Source organism: Bufo gargarizans, chromosome 9, assembly GCF_014858855.1.
Source record: "Bufo gargarizans isolate SCDJY-AF-19 chromosome 9, ASM1485885v1, whole genome shotgun sequence".
Taxonomy (NCBI): Eukaryota; Metazoa; Chordata; class Amphibia; order Anura; family Bufonidae; genus Bufo; species Bufo gargarizans.
In genome coordinates this window covers 28,950,483-28,972,835 of record NC_058088.1, presented here as the reverse complement: position 1 = coordinate 28,972,835, position 22,353 = coordinate 28,950,483, and the positions used below count along the sequence as shown (strand labels likewise).

Below are 22,353 nucleotides of genomic sequence, written 5' to 3'. Positions count from 1 at the left end.
TGCGAGAAGACGCACGCGGTGGGAGAGCGCAGTGGATCACGTGACACGCGTGCGTCGAGGAGCATTCTGGGAGTTGTAGTGTGGTTTCAGCTGGAGTCACGGTTTACATACTGAATTGCACTGCCTTGCTTTGTATGACTGCTGCATTACACGACATTATGTTGTTATTAAAGGGGAGGTTTCAGTCTGCTTCCACCATAGGTGGACTACCCATTCTAGGACACCGCCTGCCTGCACTTCCCTGTATAATGCCACCAATATGAGATTGCACTTCTTTAGACAGTTTGGCCAGATAGGCCTAATTTCAGGAGAGTGGGATAAGCGTCTGCCAGACCTTTCAGACAGCCGCTTATCTCTGGCAGGAACATGTCGCCTCCTACAGAGACTAGACTAGATATATTTGGTGAATAAGGGCAAGGACGTATGTAGCGGCAGCCAAAACCCAAAACGGCATTTTTTTCACATTAACGTTTTTTGCGGATCCGTCATGGATCTGCAAAAACGCTTCCGTTGCAATAATACAACCGCATGAATCCGTCATGAATTGATCCGGTTGTATTATGTCTTCTATAGCCATGAGACGAAACTGAGCCAAACCGTCCTGGCACATAATGTAAGTCAATGGGAACGGACCCGTTTTCTCGGACACAATAGAAAACGGATCTGTCCCCATTGACTTACACTGAGTTTCAGGACGTTATCCAGGGGCGTACACAGATCTCATAGGGCCCCATAGCAAAACTTGGTATCACCCCACCGCCACCCAAATTCCCAGTGCACGTGCGACAACCACTCCCGGGCAACACAAAAGCGCAATGCCCCAGATTTCTGACAAATTTAGGGAGGGTTCGCATCGGCGTTATTGAATTACGTTATAACCGAATTCTAGGACAGAATGCTAAACGGAAGCCTTTAAGAGGGATTCCATTTTCCTCCGTCCTAATACATGTTTATGGGGCCAAATAACGGTTCCGTTTGTTTCTGTTTTATATGACGTAAAAAATAGTCCTGTCGATAGGACTTTGTTTTCCGTCCTGCATAACGGAAACCAGACAGATGCGTTTTGTATGGCCGTAGACTTCTATTATGACGGATCAAAACGGAATGCCTCTTAAAGGGTTCCGTTTTGAATTCAGTCCTAAAATTCTGTTATATCTCTTATAACGGAATGCCATAACGCCAATGCGAACACGCCCTTATGTGTGTTTGTTTTTAATCAGAAATTTTAATTTAAAATATTTTTTTTAGCAAAAAGTCGCCCCCCCCCCCCACACCTATAATTTACTAGCAGAAGGACCCGGCTTCGCACGGGTATATTTCATCTATTTCATTTAATGTTTGTGTGTGTCGTTAAAAGCTATCGACAATATCCCCCATAATGTGACCTCTACAGCACCCCGCCCCTTTAACAGTGAACTCCACAGTCCCCCACCCCTTAATACTGACCCCCCCACTTTAAAATGGGACCTCCACAGCAGCCCATCCCCTTAAGGCCCCATGCACACGGCCGTGTTTCACAGCCGTGTGCGGGCCGTGGAACCGCGGCCTGGATCCCTCCTGAGAGCAGGAGCGCACGGCGTCACTGGTTGCTATGACGCCGTGCGCTCCCTGCTGTCGCCGCAATACAGTGATACACTGGTATGATCTATACCAGTGTATTACTGTACTGTGCCGGCAGCAGGGAGCGCACGGCGTCATAGCAACCAGTGACGCCGTGCGCTCCTGCTCTCAGGAGGGATCCAGGCCGCGGTTCCACGGCCCGCACACGGCTGTGAAACACGGCCGTGTGCATGGGGCCTAACTTTGATCTTCACAGTGAGTTTCACAGTACCCTGCTGCCTTAACAGTGACCTCCACAGCAGTTGCCCCTTTAATAGTGGCCCCTGCCCCCTAAACAGTGATCTCTACAGCGGCCTTCCCCCTTAACAGTAACATTCACAGTGCCCGAGCCTTTTACAGTGACCTCCACAGCGCCCGAGCCTTTTACAGTTACCTCCACAGCGCCCGAGCCTTTTACAGTGACCTCCACAGCGCCCGAGCCTTTTACAGTGACCTCCACAGCGCCCGAGCCTTTTACAGTGACCTCCACAGCGCCCGAGCCTTTAACATCCTAATGAGAAAGATCTCATAATAAGGATTTGGAGAAGGGGCAGAGGGAGAGCAGAACAGGGAGAGGCTGGTGCTGCTACTAGGGGGTTATACCATGGGGGAGTAATAAAGCCCACCATAATTCCCCCCCAGTAGAAATAATTCTCCTTATAATGTGACAGTGCAAAAAATACCCCCTTGTAATGCCTCCAGTTGAGCTAATGTCCCCCATAATGTGCCAGTGTAAAATACCCCTATATAGTGCCCCCAGTAAATGCCCCCATAGTGCTCCTCTCCCCCTTCCTCCTAGTGCCCCCCATTAAACCGTTTTTTTTTTTTCTTTACTAATAATCCCTACACTGCGATCTCATCATACATAAGCTAATTAATGATTTTCGTTCAGTAGAATTTGTTAAAAATCGATTTTTGAAATATGTAAATTACCTTGCTACCAGCAAGTAGGGCGGCTACTTGCTGGTAGCAGCCGCATCCTCCGATGGTAATGACGCCCCCTCTGCTTGTTGATTGACAGATCCCGTCCGCTGGCCCTTTCTCTGCTGGCCCTGCCTGTTTTGATTCAATATCTGGCGCCTGCGCCGCGGCCGTACCCCTCTTATATCTGCGCAGGCGCACTGAGAGGCGGCCACTCGCTTGGCCGCTCGCTCCTCAATGCGCCTGCGCCGGGTGTAGATGTGACGTCATCGGCGCAGGCGCATTGAGGATGGAGCGGCCGAGCGAGTGGCCGCCTCTCAGTGCGCCTGCGCAGATTGAAGAGGGGTACGGCCGCGGCGCAGGCGCCAGATATTGAATCAAAACAGGCAGGGCCTGCAGAGAAAAGGCCAGCGGACGGGATCTGTCAATCAACAAGCAGAGGGGGCGTCATTACCATCGGAGGATGCGGCTGCTACCAGCAAGTAGCCGCCCTACTTGCTGGTAGCAAGGTAATTTACATATTTCAAAAATCGATTTTTAACAAATTCTACTGAACGAAAATCATTAATTAGCTTATGTATGATGAGATCGCAGTGTAGGGATTATTAGTAAAGAAAAAAAAAAAACGGTTTAATGGGGTGACAGAAGCCCTTTAATCTGCTTCCCTTCTATTACAAAGTTGTTTACCTGTGGCCACCACTAGGGGGAGCTAAGTGCATAGGAATTTATACAATCACCATTTACTGGAAGCTGAAATAATCTCTTTACATTGAGCTCCCCCATTGACGGTTCTTTTTTTTTTTTTTTTTTTTTTTGGGGGGAAAGGAGTTCAGCACTGCCCCCCATGGGCCTCATAGCAGTTGCGTGGTCTGCCTCCATGGAAGGTATGCCACTGCCGTTATCACTGATTCTTAGGGGGCCTTCACACACAGTAGATTTTTTTTCCTACAGAAAATGCAGGGATAGGTCATCAGTGTCAAAATCTCTGAATGGACACAAAATCTGCCGCGTGTGATGGCGCCCTTAAGGGTCACGATTTTACCTAAAACTTCCGTTTACTACAGCCATCCACAGTCAATTTGAAAATGACACTGAGTACAATGCGGCCAAGGTCGGAGTGTTTTTTGAACAAGTGGCCACTGCTATATGTCCTCATCCTTGAGGATGCAAATGTCTACACTTAGGGTACATGCACATGATGTATACTACACCCAGTTTTCCCATGTGCATTGTCTTGTGAGAAATCTGCAGTATTAGGGCTCATGCACACAAACGTATTTTCTTTCCGTGTTCGGTCAGTTTTTTTGCAGACCATATGCGGAACCATTTATTTCAATCGGTCCGCAAAAAAAACCTGAAGGTACTCTGTGTGCATTCCGTTTCAGTATGTCCATATTTCCGTTTCGGCAAAAAAATAGAACATGTCCTATTGTTCGCATCAGGGCTCATGCACACGACCGTATGTATTTTTCAGTCCACAAAAAACTGATCCGCAAATAATACGGATGACGTCCATGTGCATTCCGTACAGTACTTTTTTTGCGGGACGGAAATATGGAAACAGAATGCACATGGAGTACCTTTTCTTTGCAGACCCATTGAAATTAATGGTTCCGCATACGGTCCGCAAAAAAAGCGGAACCATCACGGAAAGAAAATACGTTCACATGCATGAGCCCTTACGGACAAGGATAGTCCTGTTTTATCAGCGGCCAGCTGTTCCGTTCCACAAGATATGGAATGCACATGGACGTCGTCCGTATTTTTTGCGGACCGCAAAAGACATACAGTCGTGTGCATGAGGCATACTACAGTACCAGCAGAAGCGCACTGCGAATTGCGGTATCTTTTGCGTTATAAGACACGGTGCGTCTTATGAAGAGTATACTAGTGAGTGCCTCCATTATGGTGATCCCCCAACCTCCTGGCAGAGCACTCAGTGGACAGCTGAATGTAGACAGCCCCCAGACAAACACGCACTGCAGACCCGGAGACCACAATGTAGATTAGCAAATCAGTGTATGTCTAGTAATCTTTTAGCCTTTAGTGTTAATAAATCGAAAAAAGTGTGGCAGGAACTTCCATTCATTTCCTGTAGCTAGTGTATATCTATCTACATATTTTTTTCTCCAGACACAGCGCCACCCACAACTACAGGCTGCGTCTGGTAATGCAGCTCAATCCACGGGGAAGCGTAGTGCTGCTTCTGGTGATAACGCAGATGCTTTTTTTTCTGGGCCAATATGGCCATCCTTAGACCTAGTTCACATTTTCGTGCTTGTTTGAGGTCCCTAGAAAATCCATCCATGTTTTATCCGTGAAGATATCCATGTTGTGTCAGTGATTTTTCACGAACCCATAGACTACAATGGGCGTTTTTGGTCTGCATCACGCACCAAAGTGGTGCGTGTGTCTGTTGTTCTTCTACTGACTGCACAATGGGTACGTGTGCTGTCTAAGGAGAACATGGGTAGCACACGTCTGAACGAGGCCTTAGAGCTGGCACAGCGGTTGTCAGCCGGCTTTCACAAACCTTTGCTAAGGCCTCTTGCCCACGACCGTATGCCCTCCGAGATCTACGGTCCGTGAGCGGGCTATATGTCCCGGAGCGGCACTGATCGTGCGCACAGCATCATAGATTACAATGATGCTGTGGACGTCGGGCCCGCCCCGCGGGGCTATATGATCTTATGAGTGCGGGACAATAGTCCCGCGGGCGGCCCGACGTGCACTGCATCATTGTAATCTATAATGCTGCGTGCTCCCGTGCGCACGATCAATGCCGCTCCAGGACATATAGACCGTAGATCTCGGAGGGCATACGGTCGTGGGCAAGAGGCCTTATATTTATTTCAACGCTGTCTTGATGCTCTTTTCTCTGAATAGAGAAAGAATCTTCTCAAGAAGTCTGGTGTTGCTGTCTGTGACCAGTTTCCAACAAGGAGCAGATCTACAAAATGTCAATCAAGACCAAGTTATCGCCTCGTGCGCATAATTGTATGAAAAGAAACCAATCTGATCTGTACGAACACCAAGACACCAAAGGGAATAACTAAAGAATTTATTGAACAAAGTTTCAGTTATGGCGAACGTATCGCCTACTACAAGGGAAGGATCAAGGCCTGAATGTAACACATCTCCTATCTCTATATATTGCAAATAAACTGCAATGTTATTTCTAAAACTTTCAAGAAAACTCTTCAACGTGACTGTAAAAAAAAAGTTATGAAATTGTCTTCTTTTTTTTTTTGCCCTTAGTTGTACCGGGCAATCTGTACCTCGAAATAAAATTTGAAGTAAATAAACACTATTAAAAGGGGTTGTCCGGGAATTATTAGTTTTTAGCCAATACAGCCTGCCTCAGTAAGTGGAAAATTCATACTTGCCTGCTCTCGACCTGGTATGCTCATGTTCCGGTACCCGGCTTCTTTACTTCCGCCATGGGCATGGTCACATGTTCCGCTACATGCTGCTTGTGGCCATGTCACTGCTGGAGCCAGTCATTGGGTGCAGTGGAACATGTGACCATGCCCATGCTGTGCCAGGGGTAAAGAAGCCGGGGAATGGAACATAATGGAGACAGTGCAGGGGACCGGACTGGTCGGGAGCAGGTACGTATACATTTTCCACTTACCGAGGCAGGCTGTGGGAATTGGCTAAAAAATAATTATCCCTGGACTAACCCTTTAAAAACTTTTTTTTTTTATAGGTTCAAACATTTGTGCTGGTTCATTTTTTATGTTTTCTTGTTACAGAGCTTCAAATCTACTGTACAGCCATGGCTGACCTGTTACATGTGCACTTGGCAGCTGAAGACATCATTGTTGGTCCCATATTCATAGGTGCCCGCAGGAAATCTGTCACCAGCGGCCCCCTATCCAGCTGTTTGCACAGACACCTGGCTGTGGTTCACCTGATTAAAACGCTGTTTTCCTTTTGTTGATCCGATTCTCCGTTCCCAAGTTCTAATACTTCTTCTTAATATTCAAATTAGGCCTTTGGTGCAATGATGGAGTCACCATTGCTCATGTTGCACCCAAGCTCCACTCCCTTCTGTGGCCAGCCTCTCCCTCGCTGCTTTGACAGCGCCAGACAGTGGCAAAGCAGCAAAGGACGTGCTGGCTACAGAAAGGAGCCTAACTTGGGTGCAACAAGAGCAACGGCGATGCCCTCATTGCACCAAGAGGATAATTTGGATATTAAGAAAAAGTACCGTAACTTGGGAACGGAGAATCGGATCAACAAAAGAGAAACAGCGTTTTAATCAGGTGAACCACAGCTAGCTGTCTATGCAAACAGCTGGATAGGGGGTCGCTGGTGACAGATTCCCTGCGGGCACCTATGAACATGGGTCCAACACAGATATCTTCAACCGCCAAGTGCACATGTAACAGGTCAGCCAGTGTCAGCACATCTATAATTTGCAATCGTGAATCTATATCCAGACCACAAGAGTACTTTTTTTTAAATCTCTGTAAATCGATCATATTAGTAATAAACATAATTGATCCCTATGGGAAACACTCTGCTTTTACTTCCAAAAGTGTATTCTCCAAAACTAGAGAAATGTCAAAGTACTGAATGAATGGATCCTTGGCCACCATGTCAGCTCTCACAGATCACTGGATATGCCCTATCTTATCTACGTTGAAGATCTCCCATGGAACTGGGACTCTCAAAATACTTGAAGTCGGGAGAGTCCTCCTAAAGAGGCTACAGGAACAGATGCCAGATGTACGTACAACTCCATTGGTCCATTGGTGAGGTTCTAGAGTCTATGCATCTCTCCTATCCAGAGGTCCTTCTAGCTTCCTGCTTGACACATCTTAGCTTATTGGGCTTTTGCCCTGTAAAGCCCAGGCTTGAGGTGCCCTCAAAAACATAACGTGCTGGCAAATCCATCTGCCACTTTGGTGAAAATGAAGTGGACCCCTCACAAAACACAATGGATGGCGCACTTTATGGCATTCGCACAGCTGAAGCTGACATTTAATGGAAGGCTATTGAATTCAATTCACTAATTTCTAGTGAATTTATATACATTCAGCTCAGAAATACTAATCCTCTCTGTGTGCAGGGTACAAGGGTGCACTATGACAGGTGCAAGACGTACCTGACCAGATTTACTAATACTGTCTCATTTTTAGACTTAGACCAGGGGGTCTAAAAAGGTACCAGATTTACCACAGAGGCGGATTCTGGATGACAAACTTGGCGCACCTTAGACTGTCTAGCCAAATTTTATACCACCCATTAGTTGGCTTACTTTCCGTCAGAATTTTGGTGCACCTTTTTGCAGCTTAAACCAGACCCCTTTTCCAGTAGGCAATGCTCCTTCCCAATAAGACCCCCCTGTCGGACAAGTCGAGAGAAAATGTCTAAAACGTTTAATAAATGTGGTGTGCCAGTTTTTCGGGCGCAAACGGAGCCAGAATTCTGCCGCCTTTTGATTAGCAACCCTCAGCCACTATTTGTGTCTGGTTCCCTGGTGCGTCCTCTGATGTGTGGTGTAGCTAGATTTGGAATTAAAGCGTTTGCCGCACTCTCTGCAGTCATAAGGCTTGTTTTCTACATGAGTATTTTGGTGCTTGCGAAGGTTGGACTTGTCTGTGAAGCATCTACCACACTGGGGGCAAACATGCGGACGTTCCCCCGAATGGATCCTCTGGTGAATGATGAGATACGACTTGTAGGCAAAGTTCTTTCCGCACAAGTTGCAGGTGTGTGGCTTCTCCCCAGTGTGCGTCCTTTGGTGCATTGCGATCTGTGACTTGTACGTAAAGTGCTTCCCGCACTCATTGCATTGGTGAGGCTTCCCGCTGAGGTGTGTTCTCTTGTGGATGGTCAGGTGAGATTTGGTGGCGTATCGCTTACCGCATTCTTCGCAGCCGTACGGTTTTTCACCGGTGTGACTTCTCTGATGTCTGATAAGGTTGGACTTGTAATCAAAGTATTTCCCGCAATCATTGCATTGATGGTTTGTCTCCCCACCTTGTTCCGTTTGTTCGGTGACACGAGCAGATAACTTACTAAGCCTTTCGGATGTCTTTCGAGCATTCCTCACCTCTAACCGTTTCTTACCCGCTGGTTTATCACGGTTAGTACCGCCATAGCTCTCGCTGAGGTGCAGCAAGCCTGGTTCACATTCTTCAGATGCCAGGGAAAACATGACATTCCCTGTTTCATAGGAAGGGGACCTGGCCGATGAGTCTTCTTCTTGAAAGCCATGAAATATGCTCATATCGTCATCGACCGACCCATTAGGTGAACAGGTCATATTGTAAGGTTCGTCTTGAAGAGGTCTGTCCATGAAGCTATCGGGAGGAACAGGGTGTACTGCAAACAGAAGAGACCACCATAAGATTGCAAAGAATCAATTTTCTCAGAAAAGACCGTCCTCTGTTTATTCTACACATGCGATAAAATCCCATCATTACACTCGTTTATTTTATTTATTATGTATTTTATTCCCTTACTATGCAATGCATTCTGGCATCGAAAGGGCTCCTTCATCAGACGGAGGTAATTACCCTACACAGGCTGATGATCGGCCAAATGAACATTCATAAGCACATTCGTTGCGAATCGTTGCCCCATAGCACGCTGATTGATCAGATGACATTGCAGGAATAAAAATCGGACAATAACAAACCTGTATGTGCCCAAACAATCGCACTAATCATCATCATCTGGTCACACACAATACACTGATTGCTTCATGTGAATTGAACTCAACAAGCATTCATTGAGCCGATTATCTAGAACGGGTGTTCATATTCCCGAAAAACTGGACCTAAATCGTGCAATGTAAGGCCTCATTCACATTTCCGTTTTTCACTGACGTGTGCTGTCCGCATTTTCCACGTACCCATTAATTTAAATGTGTCTGTTCACACATCAGTATTTTTTTACGGACTGTGGATCAGTAAAAAAAAATCACGGAGACATGCACTACTTTGGTCCGTGATGCGGACCAAACATGCCCGTTGAAGAGTCTATGGGTCAGTGAAAATCAAAGACACAACACGGATGGCATCCGTGGTGCGTCCGTTTTTCACGGAAGACAGGAAATGCTCTTGATATTAATTTTCAGCTGAGCAACTTCCGTGGATTACAAATGACAAACGGAGGGTAAAAACGGACACACGGGCCATCCACAGATCCTTCACAGACATCTTCATTGATTAAATAAGGACACTTTTTTCATGCATGGAATACTGACACGGAAATGTGAACGAGGGCCTAATAGGGCTCTAACAGTATTGCCTATCAGCACTCAGGACCCCTGCTAAAAATCTCTCTGTATCGGAATACATTTAGCCGCCTTAGGGCTAGTTCGCACATCAGATTTTGCAAAGACAAAATCTGCCGCATTTTTCAATTGAAATGCCTTGGACCCGCTCCTGTTTTAGCCCCACTGAATGGAGCTAAACGGCGAGCAGACATCCGCTGTGGTTTCCAGTTGCTTCTATGTGGACACTGTACCAGGACAGGACATTTCTTGGCGCTGTCACAGCTATGAACAGCGGAGCGGCCTCTCAATGAAAACAATGGGAGGCAGATTCAGCCCGGCTTTTTGGCATGGAAACTGCACCAAATTCCGACGGTCAAAGACCTTGTGAAAGGGGCTTATGAGACACTGACTCAGTAAGTATTTAAACTGGTCCCAGTACCACAATAAACTGGCCTTGGAGGTTTAAAGGGAAATAACTATAGTAAGGCGGGAGGAAGGGGTCGGGGGGTGGATGGACTGATGGAAATATCCGCTGTTTGTGTAAGGGCTCATACACACGACCGTGCCGTTTTTGCGGTCTGCAAATTGCGGATCCGCCAAAAACAGATGCTGCCCGTGTGCCTTCCGCAATTTGCGGAACAGAACAGGAGGCCCATTATAGAGATGCCTATTCTTGTCCGCAAAATAGACAAGAATAGGACATGTCTCATCATTTTTGCGGGGTCACGGAACGGAGCAACGGATGTGGACAGCACACAGAGTGCTGTCCGCATCTTTTGCGGACCGTTAAAATGAATAGTTCTGTATACAGACCGTATACGGTCCGTATACGGAACGTAAAAAAACGTTCGTGTCCATGAGCCCTAACTCTCATAGCAATGTAAGGGGGCTCTGTCTATGTACGCTGTATCTGTAACTCCTAGCCAGCACTTACAGTGGTTATTCCTATCTCCGTCATGAAAGGCCAAGATGGGACCACCCCTGTAATGTTTCAGCTCAGTATCTAAACTGTAGGGTGTCTGACAACCTATAACGCTCTGACCACCACTGGGAACAAGAGGTTCAAACATCTAGAAATCCCCCTGAAAAGGCTGGGACACCCACACACACGTCAGCTGGTTGGCCATGGATATGCTAAAGAGCTTTATATGAATATTCTTTGAATTTCGTAGGAAGCTGTCTCAAGGTTACTTGCTTACCTGTCCACGTATCACCATGGATTTCCTGCTCCCGAATTCTTGCAAAGTGTTCCTCTACCTGCCCATCATCAGATATATGACTAGTGTAATATTCACCTACATAAAACATAAATGTACATATTAAAATGGCATTTCAAGCATGTAAATGGCCTGGGGAAACCCAGTGTTGTCTTCGATTGCCCTGACGGTAGAGGCAACGCTACAGACACTCACCCAAATAGTTCTCTGAATCAATTTCCACTTGTAAAATGTCATTTTCATTGGTCTCACACGGTTCTTTCTCACCAGGCGCTTCCAGTCTGTCTGTAAAATCTGGTAGAGGAACTAAAACACGTGGTAGAAAATCAATGATCAACAATATTGAATGGGCATAACATGGATTTTTTCTCTTTTTCTGAAAAGTCTGATGAGCTTTTGTATTCACAATGAGCTTGCTATTTCCCAAGCTCAGAAAGCAGCATCTGATTCACTGCGCAAACGCCGAGACACTGTCACTCAAAGGGGAAGGAGGAGCCCAGGCTGCATTGTGCTCGGGGTGCTCCTAGCACTGCGGCCATCCCCCTGGTGCTTCAAATACATAATTTACATAAATATAAAAATTTTAATATGTCTGTACTTTTTAACCCTTTGCTCTGTATGATCAACCTTACCAGGCAATATACCTGATTTAAAAAGGTGGATCATGCCGACAGAAGCTCTTTAAATAGTTATTTTTATTTCGGCCATGGCTCAGACTGAAATAACCCTTGAAGTGTTGAAGGGTGGCCGGTGTTACCGAAACAGCCAAGGGGGCTGCGCTATACTGTTTCCGTAACTATAGAAGTGAATGGGAGCTACACAAACAGTGTACAGTTACGGATACAGCATAACTTGCTGTTATAGGCGATTTGCATAGCTCCCGTTCACTTCTATAGAAGTTACAGAGACGGCATAGGACAGACCACTGGGCTGTTTCTGTAACTGCCTACCCCCTGCCCAAAATGTACTGGGGTTAGAGGGGTTGTCCGATTTCAGAAGTAACACATGTGATCTGCCTGCAATAAAGAATAGATAGTTACTTCCCAATCAGATCTGGCGCCTCTCCGGGTATCCCTGTTTACCTGGCTGCAGCAGTGGAATCACATTGGCAACACATGACTCCTGCAGCCAATCACAGTGCTCTTCTAGGCACCGCTGTGGCCAGTGATTGACTGCAGCAGTCACGTATTGTCGACATGACATCACCACTGCAGCCAGGTAAACAGAGCCCGGCTGAAGAACGAGAGCGGCGGCACGTGAACTCTAAGGTAAGTGACAAGCTATTTCTTCTTGCATATGGGAATAACCCTTAAATTATTACCAATGGCCTATAGGGAGGATGACTTACCTGTGCAGACTGTGTGCGACACTTCCACCTGCTGAGTGTTACATCCACTCACATCCTCATCCAGCGGCAGAGTTTCATCACGTTCACGGCTATCTGCTGAGTGCAAACAGTTATTATGAGTTTGCTATAAACATATAAAAGGGAGCTCATACCTATACCGTAAACGCGGGCACTGATGCTGTAAGGCCGCCATCACACAGGCGGCATACCTTCAGTAATTTTAATCAGTCATTTTAATCCAAAAACCAGGAGATGGTCCAAAATACAGAAGCTGTGTCTTTACGTTCCACTCCTGGTTTTGACTTAGGCGGTCCGCAAACAGCAAATCTGCAAAACGCAGATATCGGCCGTGTGCATGTCCGCCATTTTTTTTTCACCTTCAATTAAAATGTCCCATACTTGTCTGCAAAACGGGACCCCAGCATAGACACACGGATGTGGACAAGACATGGTGTGCTGTCTGCATTATTCCGCATCAAAAATACAGTAATGCAAAATAGTGACCTAAATACAAAGTGAATGTAGAGGCCTCATATTTCTGAATAGTTACTAGACTAAAGGCCAATTTTGCAGACGATTATTTAAAAGGAAGCATTCTTTCCCAGCAATCGCCTGCTCGTCAGCGGATGAGACCGCTCTATTTCCATGCAGGGATCTCCTCCACAGTATGGGGAGCAGTGATCGCTAATACTATCACTCGCCCCCATACAGAATCACTGTCTGCCAGAAGCAGAGCGTGTATAGACGGCACAATCTGCTGCTGGCAAACGACGATTTTTATGGCTGCATGAACGAGCCATTACCCGATGAACGAGCGCTTTGCTCATTCATCAGGTAATCGGCGGCACTTTTACACCTCCAGAGGAACGCTCATTAGTGATCACCTGCCTGAGATTCGGCCCGTGTGGAGGGCCCTTGAGTGATGATGGATACGCATTACCCACCTGCAATGATATCTTCTAAAATTTCAGATGAATGAAGTATCTTTTGATTCTTCAGCGTTACTTCCTGGTAGAGATCCTTGTGTTCCTCTATAAAATCCCACTCCTCCATTGAAAAGTAGATGGAGATATCCCCACATTTTATCGGCACCTAAGTTTCACATAAGTCTAGATGTAATTGTATATTCTTAGAATAGTCATTCCTTACAAATCAAAACCCTGTGATATAGATATTGCTAGTAGTCTACAGACCTCTAAAAGCCACGCTGTTTCCACAACTCGGGAGATACGGACGCAGCATATTTGGCTCTGCTGCGCCCTTTCTGTAGCGCCCATTCACTACTATGGGAGTTGTAGAAACAGTGGGGCGCCAACTACTCAAATATTTCCTGTAAATCCGTCCACCCCTGGCCAGCGCTTACGGCGGTTATTCCCATCTCAGCCATAAAAGAGATGGAACAACTCCTTTAATAACAATAGACTGTAATGTGCATTGTAAGTTCTGGGCTTTGATTTAAAAAAATCGAGTACATTAAAAAATTGTTTCATCCAGATTCCGATAATCTGGATAATCTGATAATCCATCGCTTCATTCCAGCACAAAACTGCAGAAAGACTGAGATTAGGACCAATTAGGGGACTCCATGAATTATAACGGAATGTAGTGACATTGGATTTTGTAGGGTGTCAGTGGGCAGCTATGGGGCTCACCTCTCCGGTCAGCAGATGGGTGGCGCTGTGAGGAGAATTCTTCTTCACAATGACATATTCCTAATAAAGAAAAAGACAGATTAGACGTATATTCAAAGTTCAAAAGGGTAAAAGAGTAAGTGGGGAAAAAACTAGCGTCACATATAAAATTTAAAGGGGTTATCCAATCCTATAAAATGTCCCCCATATGTCGGGCCCCTCACAATGAATATACTTACCTGGGTCCCTGCTCCCTGCGCCACTCCTGGTCCCCGCATCGCCACTGCTGCTTCTCCCTGTGCCTGGATGAAAACATCCGGTGTCGGGAGGAACAGCCATTGGGGACGAGCCTCCCTAGCATCGCGGGTGAGGCTAGGGAGGCTCATCCCTGTCCCCGACTGTATTTGGAAAGGAGCTACGGTTCACCTCGGAAATGAAAGGGGTACTCCCATCTCAGACATTAATAGCATATCGCTAGGATATGCTGTCATTCCAGAACTGACCCCTCTGAAGTGAAGGAGAGTGCACCGTGCAAGCACGACCACTCTCCGTTCACCGCTATGGACGTTGTTAAAATAGAGAATATGCTTGTCTATTTCCAGCAGTCCCCTAGCGGTAAATGGATAGGTGGACGTGCATGCTCAGTACGCTCTCCATTCACCGCTATGGGACTTCTGAAAACAGCCAAGTATGCTCACGTCAGTGAATGGAGAGCGTGCCGCGCATGCACAGTGTGCTCTCTACTTCGTATCTGACACAGTGTGTCAGATACCTGATATGCATATCCTAGCCCAGTGATGGCTAACCTCCAGCACTCAAGCTGTGGTGAAACTACGACTACCAGCATGCTCTATTTATTTCTATGGAGTTCTGAGAACAGCCAAGCAAGTGTGCATCTTGGGAGTTGTAGCTTTACCACAGCTAGAGTGCCGGAGGCTAGCCATTACAATCCTAGTGATATGCCATTAATGTCTGAGATGGGCAAACCCCTTTAACGTCACCCATGCAAACTTCAGGATCCCAACCGTCAAACCCTTAGGGCTGTTTTACACGAGCGAGTCCATTTACGGGAATCGCGCTCCATGTGCGAGTGTGATCCTCCGCTCTGGACTTGCAGGAGCCCACGGCATTATCATGATTTATAATGCTGTGTGTCTCTGCTTGACCTTATTTCTACAGAATCATAGTGACATAAAGCTGTCAGTATCATTCTGTAGAAATAAGGTCAAGCAGAGACACACAGCATTATAAATCATGATAATGCCGTGCGCTCCTGCAAGTCCAGACACGGAGCGTGATTCCCGCAATGGACTCGCTCGTGTGAAACAGCCCTTACTGATCAGCAGGTGACGGCATTTCCTAGCCATAGGTTGCTTTGGATGGATTACCCCTTTAAATATGCATCTTTAATTGCTGTAGCTGGAATACTCCTTTAAATATGCATATTTGTGCAAAAAGTCTAATTGGGTAATTTATGTAGGAAAAGTCGAATAAAAAAACGTAAGGTCAAGGTATACACTTTACAGCTGATGTCCATACTACAGTTTTTGCCCCCACCCCCCCTGAATATGCTATGCTAAATATGGCAACTATATGGGTGCTGGCAGATTCCATTCTTGTGCTATCTGATCTTTAGGATTTTTCAGCTGCTGCTCCTTATACTCTCCGGAAGCCCAGCACCCATGACTCCTTCTCCCTCTGCAGAGACACAATGTTCATTCTGCTTAGCATTTTACTAAATTCATCACCTCTCCTGTCAGCAAGTAAATGATTCCCAGGGCGTGATTCAGGATCCTCTCCGTAAAGTTCTTCTTTTCCTTTTTCATTTTGGGACACTCGGAAGCTGCAGGGATGGCACCTATGTGAACACAGACACAGACACCACCGGCAGTTAGTACAGTGGATGCACGGCAGCACTAGAGCGCTCAGCATGCCTTATGTGGCAGGCGGCATCCTCACCGCCGACAGGCATCTTATTGTCTATAGGGGAATTGACACCATACAAAAGCTGCAAATTTTGGCGCAAGCCACATTTTACAAAAAAAAAGTCTGTCTTTTTGGCATTTTACACTTTTTAGAAGTGTGCATTTAGCTGGAGGGGTTGTGGCTTCCCATGGGTCGACGGATTTTCCCATAATTTGCACCAGATATTAACACAAATTATGGCACAAATTTCTGTCTGTTCAAAGCTGGTGCAGATTTACTTTTCTGGTGTAAGGACGCCCCGCTAAGTGGTGGCGGTATCCAAAGATCCACTTACTATAGATGGCCTATCCTCAGGATAGGGCCCAGTGATGGCAAACCTCCGGCACTCCAGCTGTGGTGAAACCAGGGCCGTCTTTAACAAGGGGCAAAAGGGGCAGCTGCCCCGGGCCCAGTTGCTCCTGGGGGGCCCAAGGCAACTGCCTCTTGAGCCCTGCTGACCACTGCCCCGAGTATCAGGCTATCAGCTACACAGGGGGGCGCTGGCATGCCATGCATGCCTGACCTCCAGGCAGCATACTGTGAGAGCTGTCTACCAGGAGTGTTGCTGCAGGAGAAGTTTCCCATAATTGTGGAGCTTTTTTTTTAGAAGATTACATCAGGAAACGGTGACAGGGGCTGTAATGCTAATATACTGTAAGCTACTGTATAGTGGGGTGCTATACTGCTCTACTGTATACTATGGGGGTGCTGTATACTGTATATTGAGGGGTGCTTTAGACTGTGGGGGGCTGTATATTTTGTGGTGCTGTATACTGTGGGGTACTGTATACTGTGAGGTGCGGTATTCTGTATAGTTTGGGGTGCTGTATACCGTGAGATGCTGTATACTGTGGGTGCTGTATATTGTGGAGTGCTATACTGCTGTACTGTATAGTGTGGGGTGCTGTATAGTGTGGGGTGCTGTATACTGTGAGGTGCGGTATTCTGTATATTTTGGGGTGCTGTATACCGTGAGATGCTGTATACTGTGGGTGCTGTATATTGCGGAGTGCTATACTGCTGTACTGTATAGTGTGGGGGGCTGTATAGTGTATAATTTGGGGGGCTGTATACTGTGAGGTGCTGTATACTGTGGGCTGCTATACTATATACTGTGGGGTACTGTATAGTGTGGGGTGCTATACTGCATACTGTGTGGTGCTGTATACTATAGGGTGCTATACTGCATACTGTGGGTTGCTGTATACTATAGGGTGCTATACTGCATACTGTGGGGTGCTGGGGTGCACTGTAACACTAGGGTGAACCGAGCCCCAGTCTCCTTCCTGCAGAGCGGTGCCCACTTTGCTGGTAGAGCCTTTCTAAATATCTGTTAGTAATATACGGTGCCCACTTCCAGCCTGAGCCCAGAGAACTGATCCTGAGCCGCTGGAGTCTTCAGAACTGGAAGTATTTATATCACTGTACTCTACCAGGTGTGTGGATTTTTGTGTGTGTGTGTGTGTTGTGGTGGAGGGCGCGATTGCATGCTAGGGTGTGGGAAGGCGGGATCCAGGGGGCCCAAGTAAATTTTTGCCCAGGGTCCAATCAATATTAAAGACGGCCCTGGGTGAAACTACGACTCCCAGCATGCTCCATTCATTTCTAAGGAGTTCTGAGAACAGCCAAGCAAAGTGTGCATCTTGGGAGTCGTAGTTTTACCACAGCTGGTAAAAGGTTAGCCATCACAGGATTGGGCAATTAATATATGATCGGCGGTGCTCTAAGACCCCCACACGCCCGCCGATCAGTGGCGGAAGTCAGCACCGGAATGACACAGCTCCGTCCACTGTATAGCGGGTGACGCTGATTACTGCAGAGCTGCGTTCACTTGCTCCGTCTACTACCCAAAGGACTTGTTTCGGATTTGATGCAGTTTTGCCCCAGATCTCACCCTTCATCGGAAAAGGGGTGCCGTCCGCAGCTAAAACCGCAAACATAGTTGACGTGCTGCGGATTTGGAAACAGGTCAATTTCTAGGCAGAAAAAAAAATCTGAACAGTGAACATGAGATTTGTCTAATCTCGCACACTTGGCTGGTACTGTACTACCAGCCAAGCGTTGTCCGGATCCGGCGTGTACTCCACTTGCCGGAATTACACGCCGGATCCGGAAAAACGCAAGTGTACTGAAAGCATTTGAAGACGGATCCGTCTTCATAATGCTTTCAGTGTTACTATGGCAGCCAGGACGCTATTAAAGTCCTGGTTGCCATAGTAGAAGCGGGGGAGCGGTATACTTACAGTCCGTGCGGCTCCCGGGGCGCTCCAGAGTGATGTCATCCATGCGCATGGGGCGCTCTGACGTGTCATGTGATCACGTGATCCATGCGCTTGGGGCGCCCTGACGTCACTCTGGAGCGCCCCGGGAGCCGCACGGACGGTAAGTATACTGCTCCCCCGCTCCCCGCTACACTTTACCATGGCTGCCAGGACTTTAGCGTCCCGGCAGCCATGGTAACCATTCAGAAAAGGCTAAACGTCGGATCCGGCAATGCGCTGAAACGACGTTTAGCTTAAGGCCGGATCCGGATTAATGCCTTTCAATGGGCATTAATTCCGGATCCGGCCTTGCGGCAAGTCTTCAGGATTTTTGGCCGGAGCAAAAAGCGCAGCATGCTGCGGTATTTTCTCCGGCCAAAAAACGTTCCGTTCCGGAACTGAAGACATCCTGATGCATCCTGAACGGATTTCTCTCCATTCAGAATGCATTAGGATAAAACTGATCAGGATTCTTCCGCCATAGAGCCCCGACGACGGAACTCTATGCCGGAACAGAAGAACGCAAGTGTGAAAGAGCCCTTAGCCACTGCTGTCACTATCACAGCTTCCATAGTAGTTTTCAGCCAAGTTTTCTTTACTCTGAATTGAAAAAGTTCCTAGTTATGCAGTGACTCCTTCCTTGCTTTTGATATCCCTGTGACACCCCTAACCGCTTGGTGGCTTAAAGGGGTTGTCCCACAAAAAATATTCTATGGTTTTCAAACCAGCAGCTGAATACTTGTAATTGCATGTAATTCAAGATTTAGTATAGCCAGTGAGCTATTAAATAGAAATGTATCTGTATATTGCCCCCTGCTGTTTACTTTTCTAGTTTCTCTGTCCACCTCACTGAGGTGGTCGCACATGCTGAATTTGATCCTTCAACTGCAAATAGCCATATCTACTGTTAGAAGCTGACAGTTAGGGCTCTTGCACATGGCCGTATTGTGGCCCGCATGTAGCGGGTCCGCAATACATAGACACCGGCCGTGTGCACCCCACATCGCAGATGTGGACCCATTCAATTGAACGGAGGCACGGATCGGAAGCACCAAGGAGTGCTTCCATGAGATTTCTGTCCATGCCTCCGCACCGCAAAAAAGTAGTGCATGCACTACTTTTTTACAGTCGGATGCGGAGAGCGGACCCCATTCAAGTGAATAGGTCCACGATCCGCATGCGGGTGCCCCGCGGTCGGAGCCCATGCATTGCGGTCTGCAGCACGGGCCCAGTAAGCCCTCACAGAGAGAGTTGCAGCAGAATGGATACGCCCTCTGATTTGTGATAGAGAGAGAGAGAGGGCTGCAGCAGAAAGGACACCCCCCCCCCTTAGCTGTGATAAGGAGAGGGCTGCAGCAGAAAGGGCATTCCCCCCTGAGCTGTGATAAGGAGAGGGCTGCAGCAGAAAGGGCATTCCCCCTGAGCTGTCAGTCTGAAATAAATCTAGTAGAACAATTGGAGCAATGAATGAGGAGATCTCTGGATTGAGGAGATCTCTGGATCCATGTGCGGTCCAGGGTTGGGTCTGGGGTTGTTAGAAAGGTATTGTCATGGGCTTTTTGGAAAAATTCAATGACCCCCCCCCCCCCCCCCCTAAAGGACCTGTGTCCCCAGAAAATGACCTCCACAAAGCCATATTCCTCTTTTACCTACGTGCATTTATGCTTCTTATTTTAATGTAGATAACCCATTTAAAGTGATTTCTGAAATAAAAATGATACATTCTGACTGTCAGTACAGTATAAGCAGTGTGAAACATCGCATTAAAAGATACCAAAAACCTACACAATGATAGAGCAACGTTCTTCATGCTCTCAGCCTGCACATGCATCCAGCCCACATCTGCAGGCGCCCCTCCTGCCGAGCTTCATCTCCACACATGCAAACAGACGTGTAGCCGTCATGCAACATGCCAGAGCGCGGGTGAGCGCACACAAATACACAGACTACACAACAGAAACACTCGTCTAACAAAGCAGTTCAGCCCATACCTTGCAGTCAAATAGGATTGGGAGAGGAAGTGATGCGGTGTGGCATCGGTCGGGGGATTGTGGGGCTTGTAGTAATCTAGTTTGGTGATGGTAGAAGAGGGGCTGCATTAGGACTACAATACCCAGTGTCCCCTGTATGAGGGGTGTGACAGCCAATCACATAACTGCAGGATTCTTGGAAAGTTCACCTTTCATACCCCAGGAGTGCGCAGCTTTCTTCTTGCCATGGGAAGCAGATGTGTCCATATTCAGTGACACAGGATCCAGCGTATTGTATGGGATTTCAGAACAGACTCTTAACAGGGTATGGCTGTACTGCAGCTGAGGAACTACAAGTCCCAACATACCCATCCTGTCTAGAATTTACTGTTCAATACCAACCACTCCTAGCCTGCCAACATTTGGCTCTCAAGCAACGCTCAAGGGACATACATGACTGTGTTATGGTCGTCCATTCATCTGAGTGGTCACCAGGTAATAATATATTTGAGTGTTGAGTCCCTGTATGACCCCCCCCCCCCCCCGACCATAACAACTGACTGCCGGGTACCAGCGTATCTCCCCACTTACCGAAAGACGGGACAACGGCAGCGTGCATGCTGCAGCAGGATTTGTTTTACACTAAAGGTACTTTCACACTAGCGGTTTTATTTTCCGGCACGGAGTTCTGTCCTAGGGGCTCAACACTGGAAAAGAACTGATCAGTTTTATCCTAATGCATTCTGAATGGAGAGAAATCCGTTCAGGATGCATCAGTTCAGTCACTGAACGGCGTTTTGGAAGGCGGAAATACCGCCGCAGCATGCTGTGCTATTATCTCCGTCCAGAATTCCGGATCAGTTGCCGGATCCGGCATTCATTTACATTTCAATGTATTAGTGATAGACCTGGCATTAAAAATACTGCAATGCCGGATGCGTCCTTCCGGTCAACGCAAATTTGAAAAATATATATAACTGATCCGTTTCCCCGGATGACATCCCCATCCTGGTGTCCCCACAGTGTTATCCTGCTGCCACCCCAAATACCTGTGCCCGTTGTGCCCCCCAATGCCCCAGGTACTATACTGCTGAAAAAATGGTGACCCCATTAGACATAATTGGAGTCCTTTATCAAACTGGTGTAAAGTAGAACTGGATTTCCAAAAGAGCTGTCAATATGAAAGGTGGAACCTGATTGGCTGCTATGGGCAACTAAGCCAGTTCTACTTTACACCAGTTTGATAAATTACCCCAAATGTCCCTATAGTGTCCACAGCAGTTATAATGTCCCCTAGAGTGCCCCCAGTAATAATAACACCCTATATTGTGCTCCAGGTAATAATTCCTGTATAGTGTCCCCAGAAATAATAGAATTGCCCCTACAGTGCTTCCCCAATAGCAACGCCCCCCACACTGCCCCCATATAGTAATTTGCCCCCACATAGTAATCCCTCCCATAATAATTTGACCCCACACAGTATCCGACCATAATATTTTCCCCCCAAATGTCCTCCTGTGTCCCCCAAAGTTGGGACATAAAATAAAACTAAATAAATAAAAAAACTAAAAGTTAAATACTCGCTCATGTCCAGGCGCTTGCTCGCAGAGGAAGGCGCGCACACTTCACTGTGCTGCTGCGTCCCGGCACAGACACTTGCGATGACGTCATCACGCACGCCTGCGCCAGGATTTCACTACCGCATCGGCCTCAGGCCTACTAAGCCTAAAGACTATGGCGGTGATCAGCGGTGGGGCAGGCAGGTAACTATGCGCTCCTGTGCCCCGCCGCAGTATGTGGGCATCAGCGCTCCAGCAATGAGCTCTTCCATCTGTATTGATGGAAGCGCTCATTGCTTCTGGGCCTGGCACCCCGTGAGAGTCAGCACCCAGGGGCAGAGCGCCCCACCCCCCGCCTGGGCACACCACTGGTGATACCACCAGGTGACTGTGCCACCCATAGTGATACCACCCGGTTAATGCATCACCCATAGTGATACCACCCAGTGACTGTTCCACCTACAATGATGCCACCCAGCAGAGGTGGACTGGCCATAGCCCCTACAGGGAAATTTCTTGGTGGGCCAATGCCCAGGATGCCAACCAAGCCCTCCTTATAGCCCCCAGCTAGATGCATAAAAATCTGATGCTCTCAGCATTCATTAATGTAGGAGTATTAGGCAGTTATGCCCCTGACCAGCGGCCACA

At 47.3% G+C, this 22,353-nt stretch overlaps 1 protein-coding gene across 2 annotated transcripts; it reads right to left on the bottom strand.

Moving 5' to 3' along the window:
* Positions 1 to 6,836: 6,836 nt before the first annotated feature.
* LOC122946181 (zinc finger protein 41-like) lies at positions 6,837 to 20,191 on the bottom strand. Of its 2 annotated transcripts, none has more exons than XM_044305608.1 (8): positions 20,168 to 20,191; positions 15,699 to 15,808; positions 13,972 to 14,031; positions 13,264 to 13,411; positions 12,320 to 12,412; positions 11,167 to 11,277; positions 10,954 to 11,049; positions 6,837 to 8,856 (listed from the first exon to the last, which is right to left on the bottom strand). In XM_044305608.1, exons 2-8 carry the CDS (start codon positions 15,774 to 15,776, stop codon positions 7,988 to 7,990), a joined length of 1,455 nt encoding a protein of 484 aa, XP_044161543.1. In that variant the 5' UTR covers positions 15,777 to 15,808; positions 20,168 to 20,191; the 3' UTR covers positions 6,837 to 7,987. The 2 variants fall into 2 exon arrangements, with proteins under 2 accessions (XP_044161543.1, XP_044161541.1); XM_044305606.1 differs by lacking the exon at positions 20,168 to 20,191 and adding an exon at positions 19,962 to 19,995.
* Positions 20,192 to 22,353: the final 2,162 nt, after the last annotated feature.

Excerpts from the sequence above, each read along its gene's own strand:
- LOC122946181 (XM_044305606.1), bottom strand. The coding sequence starts at position 19,986 with ATGAAGAACGTTGCTCTATCATTGT. Across the intron at positions 11,050-11,166 it reads TGATTCAGAGAACTATTTGG|GTGAATATTACACTAGTCAT; the intron begins GTGAGTGTCTGT and ends TGTTTTATGTAG. Across the intron at positions 8,857-10,953 it reads CCATGGTGATACGTGGACAG|TACACCCTGTTCCTCCCGAT; the intron begins GTAAGCAAGTAA and ends TTCTGTTTGCAG.